This window comes from Passer domesticus, chromosome 14 (assembly GCF_036417665.1).
Source record: "Passer domesticus isolate bPasDom1 chromosome 14, bPasDom1.hap1, whole genome shotgun sequence".
Classification (NCBI taxonomy): Eukaryota; Metazoa; Chordata; class Aves; order Passeriformes; family Passeridae; genus Passer; species Passer domesticus.
The window spans coordinates 12,405,896-12,425,970 of NC_087487.1; the positions used below are offsets into that span (position 1 = coordinate 12,405,896).

A 20,075-nucleotide genomic window follows, 5' to 3' on the forward strand; every position below is an offset into this window, starting at 1 on the left:
TATTTTCCTTTTTATTATGGTACTGGGTCAGAAACAGGAGTGTAATCAGTAAGAACAAGGCCCTTTAGCTTGGCCTAAGGATGCACTCACAGGCACAGCAGCTTCAGAAAAGCCCAGTGCCCTTACACTGCCTCCCAGAAATCCCTTCTGTCTCACACACCTTTTGTGAGAGCAAAAGCCCCCACATAACTGTTGAAGAATATCTGCATCCCTTACATTAAAAAAACTATTAATTTTAACCCATAAGCCTGCATTTCAAAAATCAACTGTCCCATTGTAAAACTTGATGCTGCTCAAGGAAACCCAGCAACATTGCACTGCACATTTTACACTGCACATGCCACCCTGTTTAAGCTCACCAGGCTGAGCTTTCAGGCCATACAAAAAAGTTTCAAAACATTCTTCATTTCAGGCCTTGAGAGTCTGAGAAATTAAGATGTCAGAGCTGCAGCAAGGACACAGGTATTATTCAGAGAAGAATAAGGTTCCAAGCATTCTGATTGTGTGGGATCTGAGGTTGAAGTCAGAAGGATAAGTAGGTAGCAACTAATCAGGGATTTATTTATATACAGAATGACTAGGTATAAACTTAAGACCATGGGTCACAGTCACATTATGACTTTGCAGAATAACAAGCTAATTCCTGCAGAGAAACCAGAGGCAAGAGCCAGAAGTTTCACAGACACCAAGTAAGAGAAAAGCAACTGCAGGAAGGCAACAAAACCAACCAAGTGACCAGAGTGTGAAATGAGATTTTTCTGTTGTTATACTGGAAGAAAAAAATTAAAGCAAATTCCTCCACTGTTTTGCACAGAAGTTTAAAATCATTTTTAAATGCACTCAAAGCACCAAGTTTGACTGGACTTATTAAGAAGGCAATAAAATGCCCAGCTGCCAGACCATTCTACAAATCAAACACTCCTTGATTTCAGCACTAGTCTTAGCTCCTGCATGGTTTGTCACACACAACTGATAATTTGTTTGTTATGTAACTAATAGTAATAGACTTACCTTAACCTGTTGTTACTAACACTGCCTTCCTCCTCTCCAAGGATACTTTAAACAAACCCCATGAAAATATGCTGATACTCAAAACAATTCTACTGAGCCATTCTAAAGTCTTTTCCCTAAAAAGTATTTCAGCAAAGTTCTTCCATGTGGCCACAATTTTCTTCTCTTACTTTGCACATTAGTAATCAAACATTTTGATATCACAAAACACTAAAATACATACTTTTCTCCTGGAGAACAGCATTCGTTTGATAACTAATTCCAATTAATACCTACAAAATCACTTAAGGACTTGACAACAATATCCAACAGCATGTCATACTAGCATGATATTTGGATACATAATCCCAACATGAGAAGTCTGGTGAGATTCATTTAGAAAACTCTCTGGTATCAACAACTAAAGCTACCTGATAAGCACCTTACCTGATTCTGAAGCAGCTGGGCAAGGCGAGCAATCTCCAAACCTTTCAGTTTAACACTCACAGCCATTTCTTTTGCCCCTACCTCGATAATGATGCAGATCCCAATACAAGGTCATCCTGTTGCACAGAAACCTTTCTGGTACATCACAACATTGCACTGCATTAAGGACTTGACTGTATCTGATTTTAGAAAAATGTCCTGAATTCATACAAAATTCATATGGGGGGGGGGGGGGGGGTAGTAGAGAAACAATTGTATCCTTCTTTGCAATCTTGTATCTTCCCTGCCACCCCATCCTTAAAACCAGCATGATCAACAACTCACTGAATGCCTTCTGGCAATCTAAATTAGAGAGATAGCATTCTGTATAAAATGCATTAATATGTCAAATTTAGGTACAGAATGTACATTTTTGCCTGAAGAATCAGTGGTTCTCTTGCTGCAAACATGTTTTAAACCTTAAGTGAAAAATACCTGCCTTTCTCATATTCTGTTTTCCAATATTCTGCTTTCATCAGCACAACTATATTCCACAGCACACACATGAAAATCATCCAGACTCCTGCATTGTTCAAACCAAAGGTGAAAACTTCAGGCCTTGCTTAAAAAACCCATGCAATGCAAAATGTTTCAGCGAGCCCAAAACACCTCACTTCCATCTCAGAAATACCTCTCAAGCTCCCATTCGAATTCGATTATTAAGTTTATATTTGTCTCCCTAATTCTTCACTTCGATAAGGACGCATTAGCATCATGAATTACAGGACACACTGGTGCAGTGCTCTCTTAAACCCTGGGCTAGCTGAACTGCTGGGGTGGCTGCCAGGGCCTGCCAAGCCACACTTGTTTACAGTTTAGTTCTCCAGATACAGGATTATTACGTTTCAGACTCACAAATACCATATCCTGAAGGTTAGAGTCCTGTGACACAAATACACCCTGGCAGGGCAGAACAGCTGAGCAGGGGTGGTCTTCAGCACAGAGACAGTCTGAGCTCCTGCAAGACTGCTGAGGCATTAAGTTAAAGGAAGAACTGTGAGTTTAATAAAACTGCTGCTTAGAAAGGAGCTATTTTTAGGAAATACTCAAATCAATGTATTCATTTGTCTAAGTAATACTCAAAATACTGTCTTAAACTGAGTTAAATCCCAACCTGATCCATCTTCTGCTCCATTTAGATCAACTTATCTCTTAATGTATAACTTAATAGCCAAAAAAGTTACTTCTCAAATGAAAAAAACCCTCAGTTTATTTGAACAACTGGAGAATGAGTAAAAAACCCCAACATGATTGAGGCAAAACAGTTTTTGCACTGTCAAAGCTTTGTTTTAGCTAATCTCTGTTTAGCTCAAAAGCCCTATAAACACACTTAGAAGACGGGATCTGTTAAAAATATATCACCCCACCCCTTCAATTAAGGGCTGAGAAGCTTATGACACATCTGAGAGATCCAACAAGAACAGGGAAGAAAGACTTAATGTTCCTGATACTTCTAAAGGTAAAAAAAAAAAAAAAATTAAGCAGCTTTAAAAATCCCCAAACATGTTTCATGTCTCTGTTAAATAGATTTGAGACCAAGAACAGATCCCAACTATTTTTATTCCTTTGTAGGTCATGTGCAATTAACTGCTTATTTTCACAAAACCTTATGACAGTATAAACATCACTGGGCAGATGATCTGCCCCACCCAGAGCGAGCTCCACACCACAGGAGGACACACAACTATCTCCTGAGGAGCCCTTGTATCTGCAGCAGAGGGCTGCTCCTGGGCACCAATCTGCCCTGCAACAGCAGCCCCGTGCTGATCACGCCTCCTCAGCTCCCCCTTTCCTAGAAACTGCAAGAAAACCAGAGGCCAAACTCACAGCTAAAGCAAGGGCAGGTGTCCCTGTCTGGGCATCGCTGACACGCTCTAGGATGACATTATTCTTCTCCCCCCTCCCTTCTGCCTTGGGCACAGGGCAATTAGCAGAAATGATCCCTAAACCACTTGGGAAACAGGGGGAGGAAGAGAAGGGGAAAAGAGCCAGTTGGGCAGGCTCCAGCCACCAGTTCAGAACAATTTGAGCCAGCCTGCCTGACTGTGCCTGCAGTGCTCACAGAGCCCACTCTGCTGGGAGCGTGCAGCAGGCCCCACGAATGGCAGAGAGGGCCAGCAGGCAGGGGGGACCCAAAGCCCACATTCCTGGTGTCAGGGTGGACAGCAGCCCTCCGTAAGGCTTGGGAATATTTTACAGAGATCAGCCCATGGCAGGCACACAGCCTGCTCCAAGGAGCACTGAACAGAACCAGAGTGCAGGGTCACCATCCCAGCTCGTGCTGGGCCACCCACCTCACTGTGGGCAGTGCCACCAGCAGCTGGTGGGCTGCAGGGCACAGATGTCCTTTGTCTCAAAGAGGGGAGATAAAATTTCATCCTGTGCTCTATACACAGAGTTACAGTGGATTTTGAGAATCTCTTATTCACATCAGAGATGTGTATTCCTTCCTGGCACAAGAAGCAGACACATAAATCCCACAGCACACAACACATTCACAGTGTTTAAGATGTGCAGATGGAGCATGTGCAGGAGAAGGTTTTATGAACAAGAAATGCTGGAACAACCAATCGTCGTGCAGGGACAACACAGGTCCTGCCAGCAACGGCTTTGAATGCAGGCAAGAAACATTTGCTGTAGCCTGAATACAGAAGTTGTACAGCTGTGCCAGCAAAGTGGTATGTTTATCCTTTAGGGCAGATTTGCTTTCTACAAACAGCCTGCATTAGAACTGTATACATGTGGCGAGAGAGTCGAGCATTTCACTCCTGTGTTGAATAAATCAGCCCAACTGGTCCCAGATAATACATCTTCCCTAAGTTGGGGGCCAGAGGGGACTCAGAAACGTGGCTGCTCAGTGATCAAGCAACAGGAATCAAGTTGCCTCATGTATTCAGCTTTTATCTGGTTCTAAATGAAAACAGTTTTTGGCTAAATGTAATATTTAATAGCACACAAATACCTTAGTTGCCTTGCCTCAGTTTCAGCAATTCTAATACACATACTCATCAGTTTAGAGGAAACTTTAACTAGCCACTTAGTCTCAGGCCTAGCATCACATGGAAGTTAAAAAATTAAGATCCAGGTATTAAACACTTACGTATCCTGGTCTCAAGCCCAGTACAAGAAACCTATCCTAGCTCTCTGCCAGAAGACCATATATAGTCATTGCCCATTCTAAAATAGTATTTTCAGGGTTTAAACACAATGCAGGACATTTAAAAATGGTATAAACAGATAAAGACAGCAGGAGCAAATTAGTAATTCAGACCTATAAACCACTGGCTCATGGCAAGACACCAGTGTGTCAAAACACTGCTATATATACACCTTAAAGCAATCTATACCCAGCATTTTGGGAGAAAACAGAATGGCTCAATGTAAAACTGAAAGAACGAGGCATACTTTGAAAATAACACTTGTTTACGTTCAGTAAAGGTCTAAGCAATTGCTTTCCACGGTCATTTGAAAGACTGTTGCTCAATTTTTCACATCCATTCTTCTATCACCATGACTAATCATACAAAACCCACCAAACTTCTCAGACTCAACAAGTATTGGGGACATGAGTATTTCTTTCCAATTCCCAGGAGCAGCTGTGTATCAACCCAAGTGATTTTATAAAAACAGGAAGTATTCAGGGAAGTAAGAAAATAGATTTCCCAATCTGAAAGCTTTGTTCTGTATGTGGCCTCATCTAATACAGAAAGGGTGACAATTAAAAGAAAGTCTTTATTCTCATTAGAGCCCCCCTGTTTCCTGCCTCACCACTTCCTGCTTTCCTCCCTCTCACCCTATCCCATGCCACCCATGGCAATTCATACTTTTCCTGTTCCTGAAGCCCTTTCAGATGCACAAAGTGTCACTAAAAATACCATATATGATATAACTGGTGCAGAAACTGAAAATAATCTTCCCTCAAATAAAACACCTGCTACCATTAGGCAATACAGGCTTCCAAAGAGATTCAGACCAATTCCAAAGGAAAAAGAAAATCCCTCCCCCCCCTTTTTTTTCCCCCTTAGCTGGAAGGGTAATAGCTGCACCACAGAGCAGTAACACTTCATTTTTCTTGCCTGTGTTTGTAATCAGAGCTCCTACAGACCCAGACACCCTACAAAACTGATTAAAATTGAGGGGAAAATTGCCATGTTTTACATAGTTTTTACATATCTTTGTTCTAAATGCTGAAGACCTGCGAGACATTCTTCTCATCAAGAACAAACACACAGACAACAGCACAGCAGCCTTCAGAGATACAACAAAGGACAATTTAAGACAAATGACTTGGAGCAAATGCTATCACTGAATAATCCCACAGCAGCTGTCATAATTAGTTACCTCCAATCTCATCAGAATCAGGGAAGTTAGAGTTAAAATCGAGCTCTCTTCCTGTAACATTGTGTAACTCCAAAACAGCAGCATTATCCTCGCTATTTTAGAATTAACATTTCTCCATGAGATAATGTGGAACCGCTCGATCCTTCCACGCCAGAACACCCGGTGCAAGCCGAGAGATGACAAAAGAAACTCGGTCAAGTTTGAGTCTCTCAGCACCTTATTTCCTGTCTAAAGAGCCCTTTTGTTCTGCTTCCCTGCATAAATGTTAATATCCTGCCATCATTAGAGAGCGGAACGACGAAGGAAAGCCCCACGCACATGAACTCCACTGCCCCGGAGGGCGGAACGACGCCACACGACGCGATTAGAACGGCAAAATTCCTACCACCACGGTCTCCACAATTTTCTGCTCGCTTCACCCCAGATTAACTTCACTTGGAGCTGCACTTCGGCGCAACCTACCGTGGGCACGGGGCCCGCCCTCCCGCTCCTATTGGCCGAGGCGGCGGAGGCCCGCCCCGCCGGCCGGGCCGCGCCCGCTGATTGGCGGAGCGGACTGTCCGTCACGTGAAGAACTTTTCCTCGCTAGCAGGTTAGGCTGGGCGGGCTCGGGCACCCCGGGCGCGCGCTCTTAAAGGGGCCGTGCCCCGCTGCCGCCGCGCCGAGCCCGAGCCGCGGGCGGGCGCACCCCGAGACCAAACCCCGACACGGAGCCCGGTCCCGGCGGGGCACCCACCCCTCCCGGACCGGGGGTCGGGGGTGGCAGAGAGGATAGCACCCGAGCGGGCTGGGAACGCTGCTCCCGCGGCAATTACACAACTGCCGCTTGCTCCACTTATGGGATAAAATTAGCTGTGGGTTTGGAGCCCATCCGCGCTTTAAGGGTGACTGGAGTCACCCGGGGAGGCCGAGCACACGACATAAATTAGTAACCCCGGCTAAAAATACACCGGCTCGCTGCTTCCAAAGACTTCCACCCATTTAAAGCATGAGTCAGCAGGAGCTCCGCAGGAAGTGACTGTCTCCATCCCACAAGGTACCACGGCTTCTGCCAGAAACTTTTTGTGCTTATTCAGGCTTCACTTGACTGAACAAATTTGCAAGGTCCTGGTCACGTTATGAGAGCAGCGTTTCCCACGGCACAGCTTCCTCTCGGCACCACACAAAAACCTGTCTTTTAGATTAAAAGCGGTTCTTTTTCCTTCGTGCAAACGCAGATGTGGTTCCCTACACAACTATCCAGTAAAAGATGAGTAAAAACAAAACAAGGCTTAACAAATATTTCACAAGTGCAGCCAGGACACCTGGTTCAGGACGAACCTTGCCCCATCCTAACAAGCACGCAGGGAAGAGCCAGAACACAGTCAGTGCTCCCTCCTGCACCCACAAGTATCACCACAGTTACACAAGACTTATCTGGGTAGCAAGGCTGCCTTACATAAAACATTTTCACGTGTTTAGTGTAAAACTAAAAATATTAAGCTAGAGGAAGATAAAGCACTTGTCAGCACAAGCACATTGGGGTTGTTTTTGTCGTGTGCGAAGGCAGAGAGGAAAAACTTGTTTCTGGTTCTTGTCACCTTTCCCAGTGCTGGAACTGCCTGCCTTCCCTTACTTCACCCACTACCATTACCACGAAACAGGGAAGTTTTAACTTCCCTAATACAGATTAATGAAGTCCAAGGCAGTCCAGCACACTGCTTTACTGCAAATACTACACAACATCAGGAAAATATTTACAGCTAAGTGCTCCCTTGAGGTGTGATACACCAAAGAGAGCATAAAAACACCTTCAAGAGGGACATTTACTTCTGCTAAAATGATGAAATTGCACATTTTGTGTTACCTATTTTAAAGCAACCTACCATGCCACAAATCCAAGTACAACTGAAAAGCAGCAATTGGTTATAAATTGATATGTATGAAACACTACAAGAACAGAATTAACAATATTCACATAACTTACAAAAATACCTAAAATACAAACTGAAAGAACCAGACCTTAATCCTTGCAACTGAATGCAGAGCCCTACAAGAGCCAGCACTGCTGGAAACTGATCTGGGCTCCACTGAGCATAACTCATACTTGCATGACACTTTTTTTGACCAACCCTTATCTAAGCAATCAAAACCAAGAACACGGTTCACACAAACAAAACAGACCAATAAAGGGTCCCTCAAGTATCTCAGGAACCAATCTTGGAAAGCTTCAATTCAGAGCACATTAACTTTAGGCCCATAGAAACAGCAGCACAAGTCACAAATTGTATCAAGCAAACTGCCAAGGGCTTGAAGACATAACAACCCTATGGTAAACATTGTTGTTGGGATACTTTAAAGAGAAGAGGGGGAAAAAAAACCCAAACCAAATATACTACTCCAAAAGCTTCCAGCTCTGTTTGCTACCACAGCAGCCTCACCACCTTGTAATGGCAATGAAAAATATTTTTTATCATCAAACATCCCACACTTCAGCTCATGCTTCTGCCACACAGGCAACTAGCAGCTCTTATCACTACAGGGGAGATGTTCCATCCCTTTTCCTCCCCACCTCTTCCCCCCACGAGCCCTGCAGTCTGGCCAACCCCTGAAAGCAGCTCTGGTGCTAATCAGCCCCTTCCACCTGCCTCGAGTCTGAGCTGGCAGGAGTTTGGCCAGCCTGTGATGGGCAGAAGTGTGGCTTACCCAGAGCAGAAAGGGGATGGCAAAGCAAACCCAGCACTGGCCTCCCAGATTTTCTTACCCACCTCACTTAAAAGCAGAACACAAACACACCATAACTATCCTAATAAGAAAGCCCCAAGAGTAATTTGCTATCCTCATAAAAGGGAAGATCCCCACATGATCTGTCAAGTGGGGTGTCCAAACCAGATTCATGGCTGACCCTTAGGTCACTGGACTAGAAATCACAGGTAAACATATTTGTATCTGAATGTTGGGAATCCATGCATTAAAACATTGATATTCAAGTCATTGACCCATGCTGAAGGAAATGTAGTGAAACTAGATTAAAAAGCCTAATTTTCAGCCTCAGTTCTGCAAGAAGCCATCTATTTTCCCTCTAAACACACATACATTCTGGGAAAATGGTACAGGCAAATAAATATTAAGGTTCAGACTCAAGTTAAACCTTTGCTACTATTACAATTATCTGTAGCAATGCAGAAAAAAAGGAAAACAGCAGACTGCAGCTGCAAGAACACTAAGCAGGAAAGCTTTCACAGCAGTGTTAAAAAAATATCAGTTTGCTGCCACCCAACTTTGCACTTGGACAGTAAGAGAGCACCTGACTCTCATTTGACTATGGGAATCATGCAACAGCTAAAAGGCCATTTGTTCTGTAATCTTACACATACAAGACAACAAGTTTGGGAGACTTGACAGCTCAAGAGATCAGGAACAGAGCCTTCCATCTGTAAGTCACCAGTTCAAACAGAGACAAGAATAGTAGTGATCAAAAGCCACATGTGATGGCTGTTCAGGGATTAGATGAAGAGACGGTTACCCAACCCAGGTCCCAGCAGATCAGTGTGAGCCACAAGAGCTTTCTTTGCTATCTTGCAGCTGGTTTTCAGTCCTGAATCCACTACACCTCCTGGATTCTGTACATGTTAATAAGTAGGAAAGAAACTGATCTGCTGCATACACACACTGAACTGGCACTGGAGAAAAGGACTTTACCCTCTGGTTGTCAATGATGTCTACACTACAGCATGTGCCAAATTTTTTATTTATTATTATTATAGTTCAGACTTTTAGTTTTTCTTATTTCTAGAGACAGCTTTCAAAGTAATATTTAACTTCCCATGCCTTTCACACCCTCAGGTGCTGTATTTATAAACAATAGTTTATAAACCCTATTGATAAACAATAGTTGCCAAACTTGCTGTGTATTTCTGAAAATACAGCAATTTAAGAAGTACATTAGCATAGGAATTTCAGAACTTTGGCATTTGAGAAATAACTTTGAGACAATATTATAAATTTTTTTTATCAAACCTAAAAAAACCCCATTATTTCATGAGTGCCATAAAGGCAGTGGGAAAAAAATCCCTAGCTGAAGAAACAAGCATTCCTTTTCATATTATACATTCTTCAATACATCAGTCTCTGCAAAGTCTGCTAGCAGTAGCTCCTTTCCAGCCTGATTTCAGTTTTGAAAGTCTGCAAGAGTACCTGGAATTTCCAAGCTGGATAAGCAAGAAGAAAACAAGTTCAGAGTGTATGTTGACTGAAGGTCCCCAGAGCTTGGGTTCATTGTCCTGCTTCAAACACCACTACCAAAAACAATCTTCTACAGAAGCCCAACAATACACAGTTCATAGTTCTTAGCAGCACATTACTTCCCGAGAATGAAATTGCTGATGAAAAGCCAAGACCCTAGAAACCTAGCAGGAAACTTATCCTTAGCTGTAACTAAGGAGGCCCTCACGTACAAAGAATTCAACTTGCTATTCCAGGAGTTTGAAGAGAACAACATACCAGACTGATGAGATTTCAGTAATCTTGAACTTCTGAGATTCCTCTTGCTGCTTTCAACGCCAGACGTACTACTGCACTGCAATAATCAGATCTGGAAACAACAAAGAGGTGCATGTGGTAAACACAGAGAGGTCTGCTGAGCTGTCTGGACAGCAGCACAGACACACCAGACAGACACATCCCACTGGATTGTTTTAGCAGCTATCTCAAACCTCCCAAAGCTTAGCTGACCTGAGATATTATTAAAGTTCCAGCATGTTACATCCCAACTCCTTCTTTGTAGGCAATAAACCCTTAACAGAATCATCTGTTCCTGCCCTGTGGCCTGCTGGCCTATAAAGCTGGACATTCTTAACAGATCTCAATTTCTCAGCAGCTGCCATCTGGGTTTGCTTTGGGGTTGTTGGGTTTTTTTTGGGGGGGGGGGGGGGGGGTGTGATTTGGTTGGGTGTTTTTTTTTTAATGAGAACACAGAATTGTATCTTGTACAGCTGCACAACCAAGGTCTCTGATGACAGAGGGCTACATCACTTGCTTCAGCCAAAGTCTTTGAAAAAGGACCTAGACATTTTAAAAGACACTTCCTTGATATCAGGTATCTCTTGGGTGGAGCACAAATAAGTATACTACAGTGTCCACTGAATTCAGCATAGTCCAAGTGCTTTTATACGTAATCTATAATAATCTTTGTAGGTCAAATGATGTATCCTGAATATTAGTCACAGCCCATTCAGTATTAAAAAAAAAAAAGTGCATGGCAATTAACTGCCAAGAAAATGGAGCCAGAAGTTTGCATACTTCCAATTTTCTCAGAAATCAGACTGATTAATATAGCTGTTACAAAACGACACACTTTCACAGAAACAGGGATTACCTTTATCTGTAACCATAGCAACTTTTCAGTAGTTTCTGTTAATGTTACTCTCCCTCTGATAACTTGCCACTATCTCTTTCAAGCTATTTGTGTAAGGTTTTGAATGTGCCATCTGAGGCCCTGAAGTAACCAGAAGTTGAAATGTAAACTTACATTCTTCAATCACACTCCTGTAAGTATACTATGTCATATACAATGCTGTTAATTTTTGCCATAAATTCATGATTAGTCAAGAAGTTAAACAGTAACAGATTAAAATAAATTTAACATGATTCACAGGTTTTTAAGACAAACATTTCAAGAGGTATTCTATGAACATATGCAAGAGACAGTTTTCCCACTAGTGAAGATTATCTTCTCTATCTGCAAATAAACCCAAGGAATTACGCCACTGACATGTCAGAGACCTTGCTATTCAGTACCATAAGGAACAAAAATCCTCCCATTATACGTTTATTTTGGCCTGCAAGACAGATCAGAGAAGAGCCAGTCCCTTTGTTCTAAAAGTTGGATGATAGTAAAGAACAGGTACCTCAGCATAACAAAAACAAATCAGATAAAATTCACAGAGTAAAGCTGTAAAAGTTAGACGACAGACAAGAAAGAGACAAGGAATGAATTGACATATTTACTTCCTGAGTTGTTGACTTACCATCATCCACAGTTCAGAAGGATTAGCACTCTGTGCAAAAAATTATTTAAGACGACACAAGACAAACAAAAATATTTACTTGTAAGCAGGAGGAGGAAGAGAATATTTTTTTAAATTCTTTTTTCACTGAAGTTCACAGGGCAGCTTACCAAGCTGTGCCCTTCTCTTTTCAGTGTAAAGTTTGGCACAGCTAAGATGTGAGCACAGAACCTTAGAAGAGTGAAAGAAACTCGGCACGCTCTTTGCTCCCTGTAACTCTTATGCAATGACACCTAGTAAAGGACAAGCCTGGACAAACACTCGGGAATGGACTTCAGAACACAACGGTGCACTTGAAGTCAATCCATGCAGGGGGTGAAGTAACCACCACGGTTTTGCTGAATGCCTCCACATTACACCAGCGCATACGGTGGAAGTTTCTGTATTTCGTCGGCGCTGCTGTTGTTATCAGCAGTAAGGTAACTGCCCTTTTTATTTTCTAAGGTTACCCAATCCCAACATCCTGTGGAAACACGAGTGGATGTTCACACCCTTTATCTATCACTCCAGGCTTTTGGCAAAGCCTAGGAGGCAAATTGGGTTAAACCTCACAGGCCTCCTGGGCGAACACCAAAACAACAACAATAACTTTTCACAACGCAAAACGCCGAAGTACGACAGACTTTACAAGCAATAACCCTTAACCAGAAGAGCGGCACAGCACAAAGCGCTCGTTCCCGCCGAGCACCCCCGTGCCCACAGCAGCCAAGCGAGCCCGCGGCACCGGGCTCCCCGAGGGGCGGCGGGGCCCGCTCCGGGCTGGGGGCCGGGGCCGGGCGGGGTCTCGGCCCCGCGGGCCGTGCGGAGGGCGCGGGGCCGGGCCCGGCCGGCGCAGCGCTGGCGGAGGGCCGGCTCTGCCTCTCCCTTCCACCCAAGGACACGAGTACAAACACCTCTGCCCCGGGATGGCTCCTGCGCACGCAGCCGCCCGCCGGGGGTGGGGAGACGAGGACGGAACCACCAAAAAAGGCAGAGAAAGAGCCGCGGGCCCCGCGCCCGCCGTCGCCCCGCAGCCCCTCGCCCGCTGCCTGCGGGGGTCGGGGGCACGAAGGGGGAGCCCTCCGCGCAGCCCCTCCGCCGCTCCCCGAGGCCAAGAGGCGGGCGGCCGCCGTACCCCCGCCCCGCGGCGGTGCGGGGCCGCCGCCGCAGCCCCGGCGCGGCCGCCCCGGCCCCGCCGCGCTCCCTCACCTGCGCCGGGCCCGCCGCGCCCGCCGGCCGCGCTCGCTCCGCACCAAACTTTTTTTTCCCCTTTCTCCGTGTTTCGTTGCCCTCAGAGTGACGCGGGCGGGCGCTGATTGGCGGAGCGCAGGCGGGGAGGCCGCGGGGAGCGGGAGGCGGCGCCACGGCCCGCGAGTAATTATTGCACGGCGACGGCGGCGACGTGAACCACGGAATGCTATTTAAAGGGACAGCGGCCCGCCCCGCGTCCCCCCCGCCCGCAGGGGTGACCTGAGGCGAGCGGGCAGCGCTGCTGGGGCGGCGGCGGGCGCCCTCCTGCCCCACAAATAAATTCATTTTGCTGTAAAATACCCTGGATGCGCCCGCTGCTGCCCTCTCTGCCCTTCAGGTCCGTGCAGGGGAAGGTCCCTCCTGGCGGCGTTTCCTGCGGGGCTCAGGGCGCTGTGTGGGGTCAGTCCCTCACAGGCCCCTCGCGTTCTGTGCCCGGCGGTGCCCTTGGAGTCTCTTGTTGTCTATAATGTCGCCTGCTTGTGTTTTCTTCTCTCCATGTGGGGCTCTCAGACAATCCACTGCAGCTTCTTTACATGCACACCATTTCCACCTCACGCCCGATATATACAGACATAGTTACTTTTTTTTTTTTAATACATTCTCCCCGCTTGTCACAGCCCATGCCACGAAGGGAGGTTTTAAAGGTGAGATTTAAGGATGATGAGTGGCTCGATGGCTTGAAGCAGATAAGGAGTACGGGATTCCAGGGACGTGAAACAAGCCAAATAAAAGGAGAATTTTATCTGTGGATAGGGGAGAGGAGCGGGCCAAGGCTGGAGCAGCTGCCAGGGGGTGAGTGGAGCTTGCAGAGAGTTTTGGAGGAGGGAAGGAGAAGCGTGCAGTCGTGCAGAGAAGCTGAGTAAAATGTTCCCATTTCATACAATCACGGAATACACTGAGCTGGAATGGACCCATCAGGATCATTGATTTCTTTGGGGTACTGTGAAGAGATTTAAAATTTGGGGTCTCTTTTTTTTTTTTTTTTTGAGCAAAGCATTGCAAAGGGACACATAAAGATTTCAGCAAAGATAAAATCCAAGCAGACTTCTCATTGCTAGGAGCTTGCCATCACCCACGTTGAGAGCTGAGTAGGTAGATGTATAAACCTGGAAAAAGTGCTAAAAGGGAAGAAAACACCTTATTTGTTTGTTTGTTTTGAATATCAGAGCTTGGATCAACACTAGAAAATGCTGGTGCAACCAGCATGAAAGTGCTAACATAGCTCTACAGCTATTTTGGTAGAGATTATTCAGTCTTGGCTGTCTTTGCTGATGCAATAGGTTTTCCAAATGCCAGGTTGCATGAGCAGAAGATGACCTGCATTGCATGTGGGTATCACAGCATTCACCACAACGTTATTTGGAGCACTTTCATGGTCTTGGCAGTAATCATAAGGAGCTGCAGGGAGTGATGATTGCATTCCTCCCAGCCTCTCCATGATCATCTCTTTTTAATATGATTTTTTTCAAACCTTGAATTAATTCCCTCTGGTTGTTCTCGGTCTGTTTTCTTTGTGTCAAGTTTCATCTCATCATTGGAAATACAAATGCAGAACAGTCGGGCACAACATCCTCAGTGTTCAGGAAAAGGCCAGCTGATTGTTCTGCAGTTGGGAGTGACCAGCACAGCAGCTGGCAGAACAGCAGCGCCGATACGAGGGAAAGGCAAACAGTGAACAAGACAGACACCTCCTGCCAGGAGTTACTGACCAGCAACACATGGTGCAACAAATGTTAGGTTGTGGCATCAGATGTCAAGGGGGAGCAGCAGAATGTTCAAATGTGATCTTGCTCAAGTTGCGGGTGACGCAAAAGAGAAAACTCAGTACAAAAATGCTGGAGTAAGTGAGGTTTTTGGGGCGTTCAGAATCACTATGTTTGGTACACTCAAAAGCTGCCACAGCTCAGAAGAGGCAAACAACCTCTAGGAAAACAGGGAACACAAAGTTTTATGTCATTTGCATTTAAAAAAGCTTGTAGTCAAGCTGTCTCTGAGGAAGAAAATTCCCAAACAAGATGACCAGATTTATTCTTGGAGTAGAATAAAGGATGCATTTAGAAATTAAATGGACATGTTGTTTCACTGTGAATAAAAAGCATAATATTGAAGTAATAGTGTTCAGTTTTTTGATTTGAGGATCTAGGTACTGATTGTGAAACAGCAGCTGAAAACAGAAGCCTGTTTTCTGTGGGCCACTGCAGAAGAGTTGGAGGCTATTGTTCCACCTTAAGTTGATCAAAATAGTTTTTATTTTTAAGAGTCACACATGTTCAGTAGGGCACAGGACTGCCTGAAGCACAGGGAGCCTGGTACTCAGTGGGATGTTCTTCATGGAACAGCTTCATTCTACCAGGCATGATTTTGCTGACAGAGAAATCCAAAAGAAACTCCAAACAATTAGGAGGAGATCCTAGTCCCAGCTGAAACACCCAGGTGAAAGGTTTTTCCCAGCTGTGCCAGTGATTTGATGATGCATGGCAAAATGGTGAGTGGTAATCAGTGAACGTTACTTCCTCTTCTGTAACGTCACAACTGGAACGGTGTTTATTCGCCTTGACCTGCATTACTCAGCTCTGCTTTCATATATTAATGCTCCCATCACCTTCATTCCCCAGCACAACTTATTTTCATGGTTTTAAGGACTATCTATTCATATAGTTCTTTAGAAAATATGGGCACAATTTTTCTGAAAGAGGTTTCTTCTGATTTTTACTCACTTCTCCCAAATCCATTTAATCTATCTGCTAACACAGAGGACCTTTTCCTTTGCCTCCTTTTATGTTTGCTTCTGCTACAGTGGCTTGTTATTTCTTTTGCTAAAGCTTTAGATATCACTAGAGGAATCTTAGTAATGTATTCATTTTGAGGTAGATTTATCTTCAGAGCTGGAAAATGGGAAGACTCTTCTTCACATCAGTGGGCTTTGGATTTGGTGTTAAGTGCTAACATCATTTCAGTTCTAATCTTGTTGTTTGGGGCCCAGTGTGCAGCTCCTGACTCTGCTGAGATTTTCACTGTAGGTTTATTGAGAGCAGAATCAGCTCCTGCTTCCTGAGAGACAGACTATAAAAATACAAAAGAAATAAGCACACAGTTCTGTTGAACAAGTGAATCTTAAATTTTATTTTATTTGATTCTGAGTCTCACTGGATTTTTTTTTATCCACAGGTACTTTGACCCCTGTTCTAAGCCTTAGCCTAACAGGATGAACTGGAGTTTCAGCTACCCAGGCCTACTGGAAATTTGGCCCAGCAGTTATTTGGCAGTGGCCTTCATGAGCAGCAATGCCAGCTTCCCATTGCAATGCCCACATTCAGAGATTTGCAGAATTAGAGTCCAAATTCTGCTTTGCAAGCCCAGAATGCCACTGACTTCAAGGGGGTTGTAGGATTTTAGCCAAGAGCAGAAATTGGCCCAGGATTTTTTCAGACTCCCTCATGCTTCTGTTTATAGGATATTACCATCAAGCTCTATTAGCATGCTCCATGATGCATTTTACTTTTAAATTACATAAAGGATATTTACTGTGCTGATGCTACATAGTTTGCAAGAAAGATGCACATGTGGAAATGAAAAAACATCAATTACCATCAGGATTTCCAGCTTTCAGCATTCATTTTCCAAAACAACCTAGGGACTATTTCTCATTAAAAAAAAAAAAAAAATAAAAGAGCAGAAATGAAAATCCAATTTCTTGGCATTTATGTATTGCATTCTGGAGCCTTACTCATCAAGCCTGTTGTGAAAATGGTTGGAATAAAAAAGCCTCGTATTGTTCAAAACTTTAATACTCTGCTTTTGTTTTCTGGATACTGGTTTCCCAATCAGAGACATGAGTCCATCCCTAAAAATAACAAAATGCTTTCCTGCCTCTCAGAGGATGGGAGAAGAAAAATCATCTGGTGAAAACTGAGTGATCATCAGGGATAATGGGTAAAAACACCGGGAGAGGTTGAGAATGAATGGATGAAACCTGTGAAAACGGGCAAGTGGGATGCCAGGCATCAGGCGATGCCCACGGCTGGCAGTGGAGCCAGGTCAGTGCTGCCCTGCCCGCAGGGCTGGCACCGCTTCAGGGCCAGCAGCCCCTGGGTGCCCCTGGAGCCGCCGAAGCCGAGGGCAGAGCGGCTGCTCGGTGACTTTCCTGGGCAGGGGCAGCAAAGAGAGGAGGGGTTCCCCAGGGCAGGCTGCTTTGGAGCCACCGGGCAGCTCCGCATCTTTCAACATGAGGCAGATCGTGTTGCCACGTGGTTACAAATCTGGGAGCTTCCTTCTAGATAGCCTTGTTTAGAAATCTGGGCTGGGGCCTTTTAAAGCCCTAATGACTCCCCACTTAAGCTTTTAATATCCATGTTAAATAGTTCATTAAGCGTTCAGGAGAACAGTGTGCCATTGTGGGCTGATGAGTAACTTTAGGCAGAGAAGTTATTTTGTACCTCTGTGCTTTTTCTTCTCCCTCATCTGCTTTGTCTGTGTAGATAGTAAAGTCTTTCAGGGCAGGAGTGGCTCATGTGCGTGTCTAGTCACCAACACAGCAACTCCAGTCTCACTGGGAAATTCTCTGTGCTCCCCAGTCCCGCCCAGAACACAGCCCTCTGAACATGTCTGTCTATGCTTTGTGCATGCTACAGGGTTTGAGTATTAATTACTGTTAATTACTATTTGAAATCTGGACTCCTACATTCTGTAACATTAAAGTAGCCATTTACCATATGGATAAGCCCTTCCACAAATGGGTCACTGCACAGAAAGCATGGAGGCTGTCAACTGCTCTGGCGACCAGCTGCTAAATTGTGAGGACACAGGGACCCGAGATGTTCCAGCAGGATGGGTTTGGCCACTCAAAAGTCTCCACGTACTCAGGAAAGCTGGCCCTATCTGTTTCTGCTCTAACCCTTGAAATTTATGGGGAGCAAAGATCCCATTGTCAGGGCAGCACTGCTTGGTGATCCTTTAATAGCAGCACTCCCTCAGAGACCTCTAAATCCAGCAGAATTCAATGCCTCCCTGAAGGTACTCTGAGCCAATTTTTGCTTTTGCAACTTTTTGTTGTCTCCACTGCATGTAGGAGAGCTCTTAGCTCATACTGTGTCACCGGATTCTTGGATTTAGAGGGTTGTTCTGCATGAATAAACTCAGTGCCTGGACACATCCTGGTGTCTAGAAAGTAAACAATAAGCCTGAAGCACCTGTCAGGGATCTAGGTACAAATGTCCCAAATGACAAAAATGTCTGTTCAGCCGTCTTCCCACCTGCTTAGGAATGCCAGGAGCACCAGACTGCTCTGGGTTTGGCACTCTTGTTTGTTCTGTTCCTGTCCATCTGACCTTGCTAGCTCAGATAGGCTATTTGTCAATGCCAGAGGAATCTGCTGCAACAACAGAGGGAGTATCTGGTGTCAGTATTCTCCAGCTCCTTGAGGGAACTACCTCATTAGGGAAGCTAAAACATCACTTTGATTGCTTAGAAGCAAACCATTTGTTCTCCAAAACTCTCCAAGCAGTTACTCATTTCTTGTAAAATTATAACGCCTGAAGTCCTTTTCTAAAGCAGTCTTGGATACTTGAATGGCTGGAAATTTGCAGGTGATAAACAGTTTTACAGCAAAGCTGACCTGATCAGTGTTTCCTTAAATTAGACAAATATTCTTCTCTGTCAAAGTGTCATTAGATTTTGATAAATTAAAAGGAAAATAAAATGTTCTACTGGAGAAGGTTCTAAAGCAGGACATTTCTATAGCTTCACAGACCCTCAGAATGCATATGAGATTTTGTAGGCTTTCTTTAGGAAATTTGAAGCTGAGGCTTTTAATATACCTATAGCACATGTTTTTGTCCACAATATCCAAGCATTGTGTCATTATCAGCTTTGATCTCTCTCATTAACATTGGCAGAGGACATCAAGCTGAGATGGGATTACTGCTGTCCTGGTATTCTTCCTCAGAAAAGAAGTCTTTTGGAAGATTGATAGCGGGGGCTACCTTTGGGTAGTGCCTTTCATTCAAGGGTTCTAAAGCAATCACAGAAATTCCCAAGTCTTCCTAGGCAGAGATTGGGCCCAGCCTTCCTGCTTTTCTGCAGTGTACTTTGCTCATTGTATCACATCAGGAGGGACAGAGTCTATCCATCTTTCTCCTCGGAGCTGGCAGTTTCCCAGGGAATTGCTAGTGAGCACAGATTACAGACCGTGCTCCTTGCACTCCACAAGGGAGAAGGAAGGTGCAGAGAGGGAGAGGTATCGTGTTCCTGTTCTCCTGGAACAGATGGAAATCCCTTGGGTGGTATCACATTTGAGCAGCTCCTGCACAGCTGTAGCCTGTGTGAGAGCCACAGTGACAGAATCAGAGCAGAGGCCTGTCCATCCTCATTCCTACCCTATCCCTGATACATTTTATAAAAGCTCTTCTGGTCCAGCTGATATACTGTTTAATTTAATTTCATATGAAGAAACTCTGATGCCTGATTCCCTATACTGTCTTTTCATGTCTTGTGCACTGCCCAGGAGATATTAAAAAGCCATACTAGCAACTTACCTGAATTACACACACAGGAAATGCCCAGTGGATTTCCTGAGAAAAAGTACACACAGAACAAGATTAAGGATTTGGATCACTGACAGGTCTACAGTTGAAGAGCAATAAATCACACTTCTCTCCCAGCTTGCTTCTCTCTGCTTCCTCCTTACTTTTCTATTTCTCCTCTTCTAAATGAAAGGGGACATCTTACAGGCTTGCAAAATCTTCCCTCCTGTGGGAAATTGCTAATTATCAGAGTTGCCACAATAAAGAACAATTTCTGCTGAAAGAGACCAACACACCACAGTAGAGCACTGCAGTTTTTTGATTTTTTCCTTTTTACTTAAAAAACTATGCTATTTCTGAAAGTCCCACCTCCTAGAATATAGTGTCCTGCAGGTGAAGATATAATGGGTTTCTGTGCAGTTCAGCCATGAAAATGTTGGGGTGTAATGTAAGGTCTTTG

At 44.6% G+C, this 20,075-nt stretch overlaps 1 protein-coding gene across 6 annotated transcripts in view; it reads right to left on the reverse strand.

The window, feature by feature from the left end:
• ZFAND6 (zinc finger AN1-type containing 6) overlaps positions 1–13,201 on the reverse strand; it is a 36,345-nt gene extending 23,144 nt beyond the window's left edge. Inside the window, exons 1-2 of one of the 6 annotated variants that reach the window (XM_064388481.1) lie at positions 13,053–13,201; positions 10,300–10,390 (exon numbers count right to left, since the gene is read on the reverse strand). Coding sequence is in view for 1 of the 6 variants with exons in the window: in XM_064388480.1 (XP_064244550.1) it covers positions 6,136–6,137 (2 nt within the window). In the remaining 5 variants the exon portion in view is untranslated. Of the gene's footprint in view, positions 1–5,817; positions 6,055–6,135; positions 6,303–10,299; positions 10,391–11,825; positions 12,511–13,052 lie in introns of those variants that run through there. The other 5 variants (XM_064388482.1, XM_064388485.1, XM_064388483.1 and 2 more) reach the window with 5 other exon arrangements.
• Between the last annotated feature and the right edge of the window lie 6,874 nt (positions 13,202–20,075).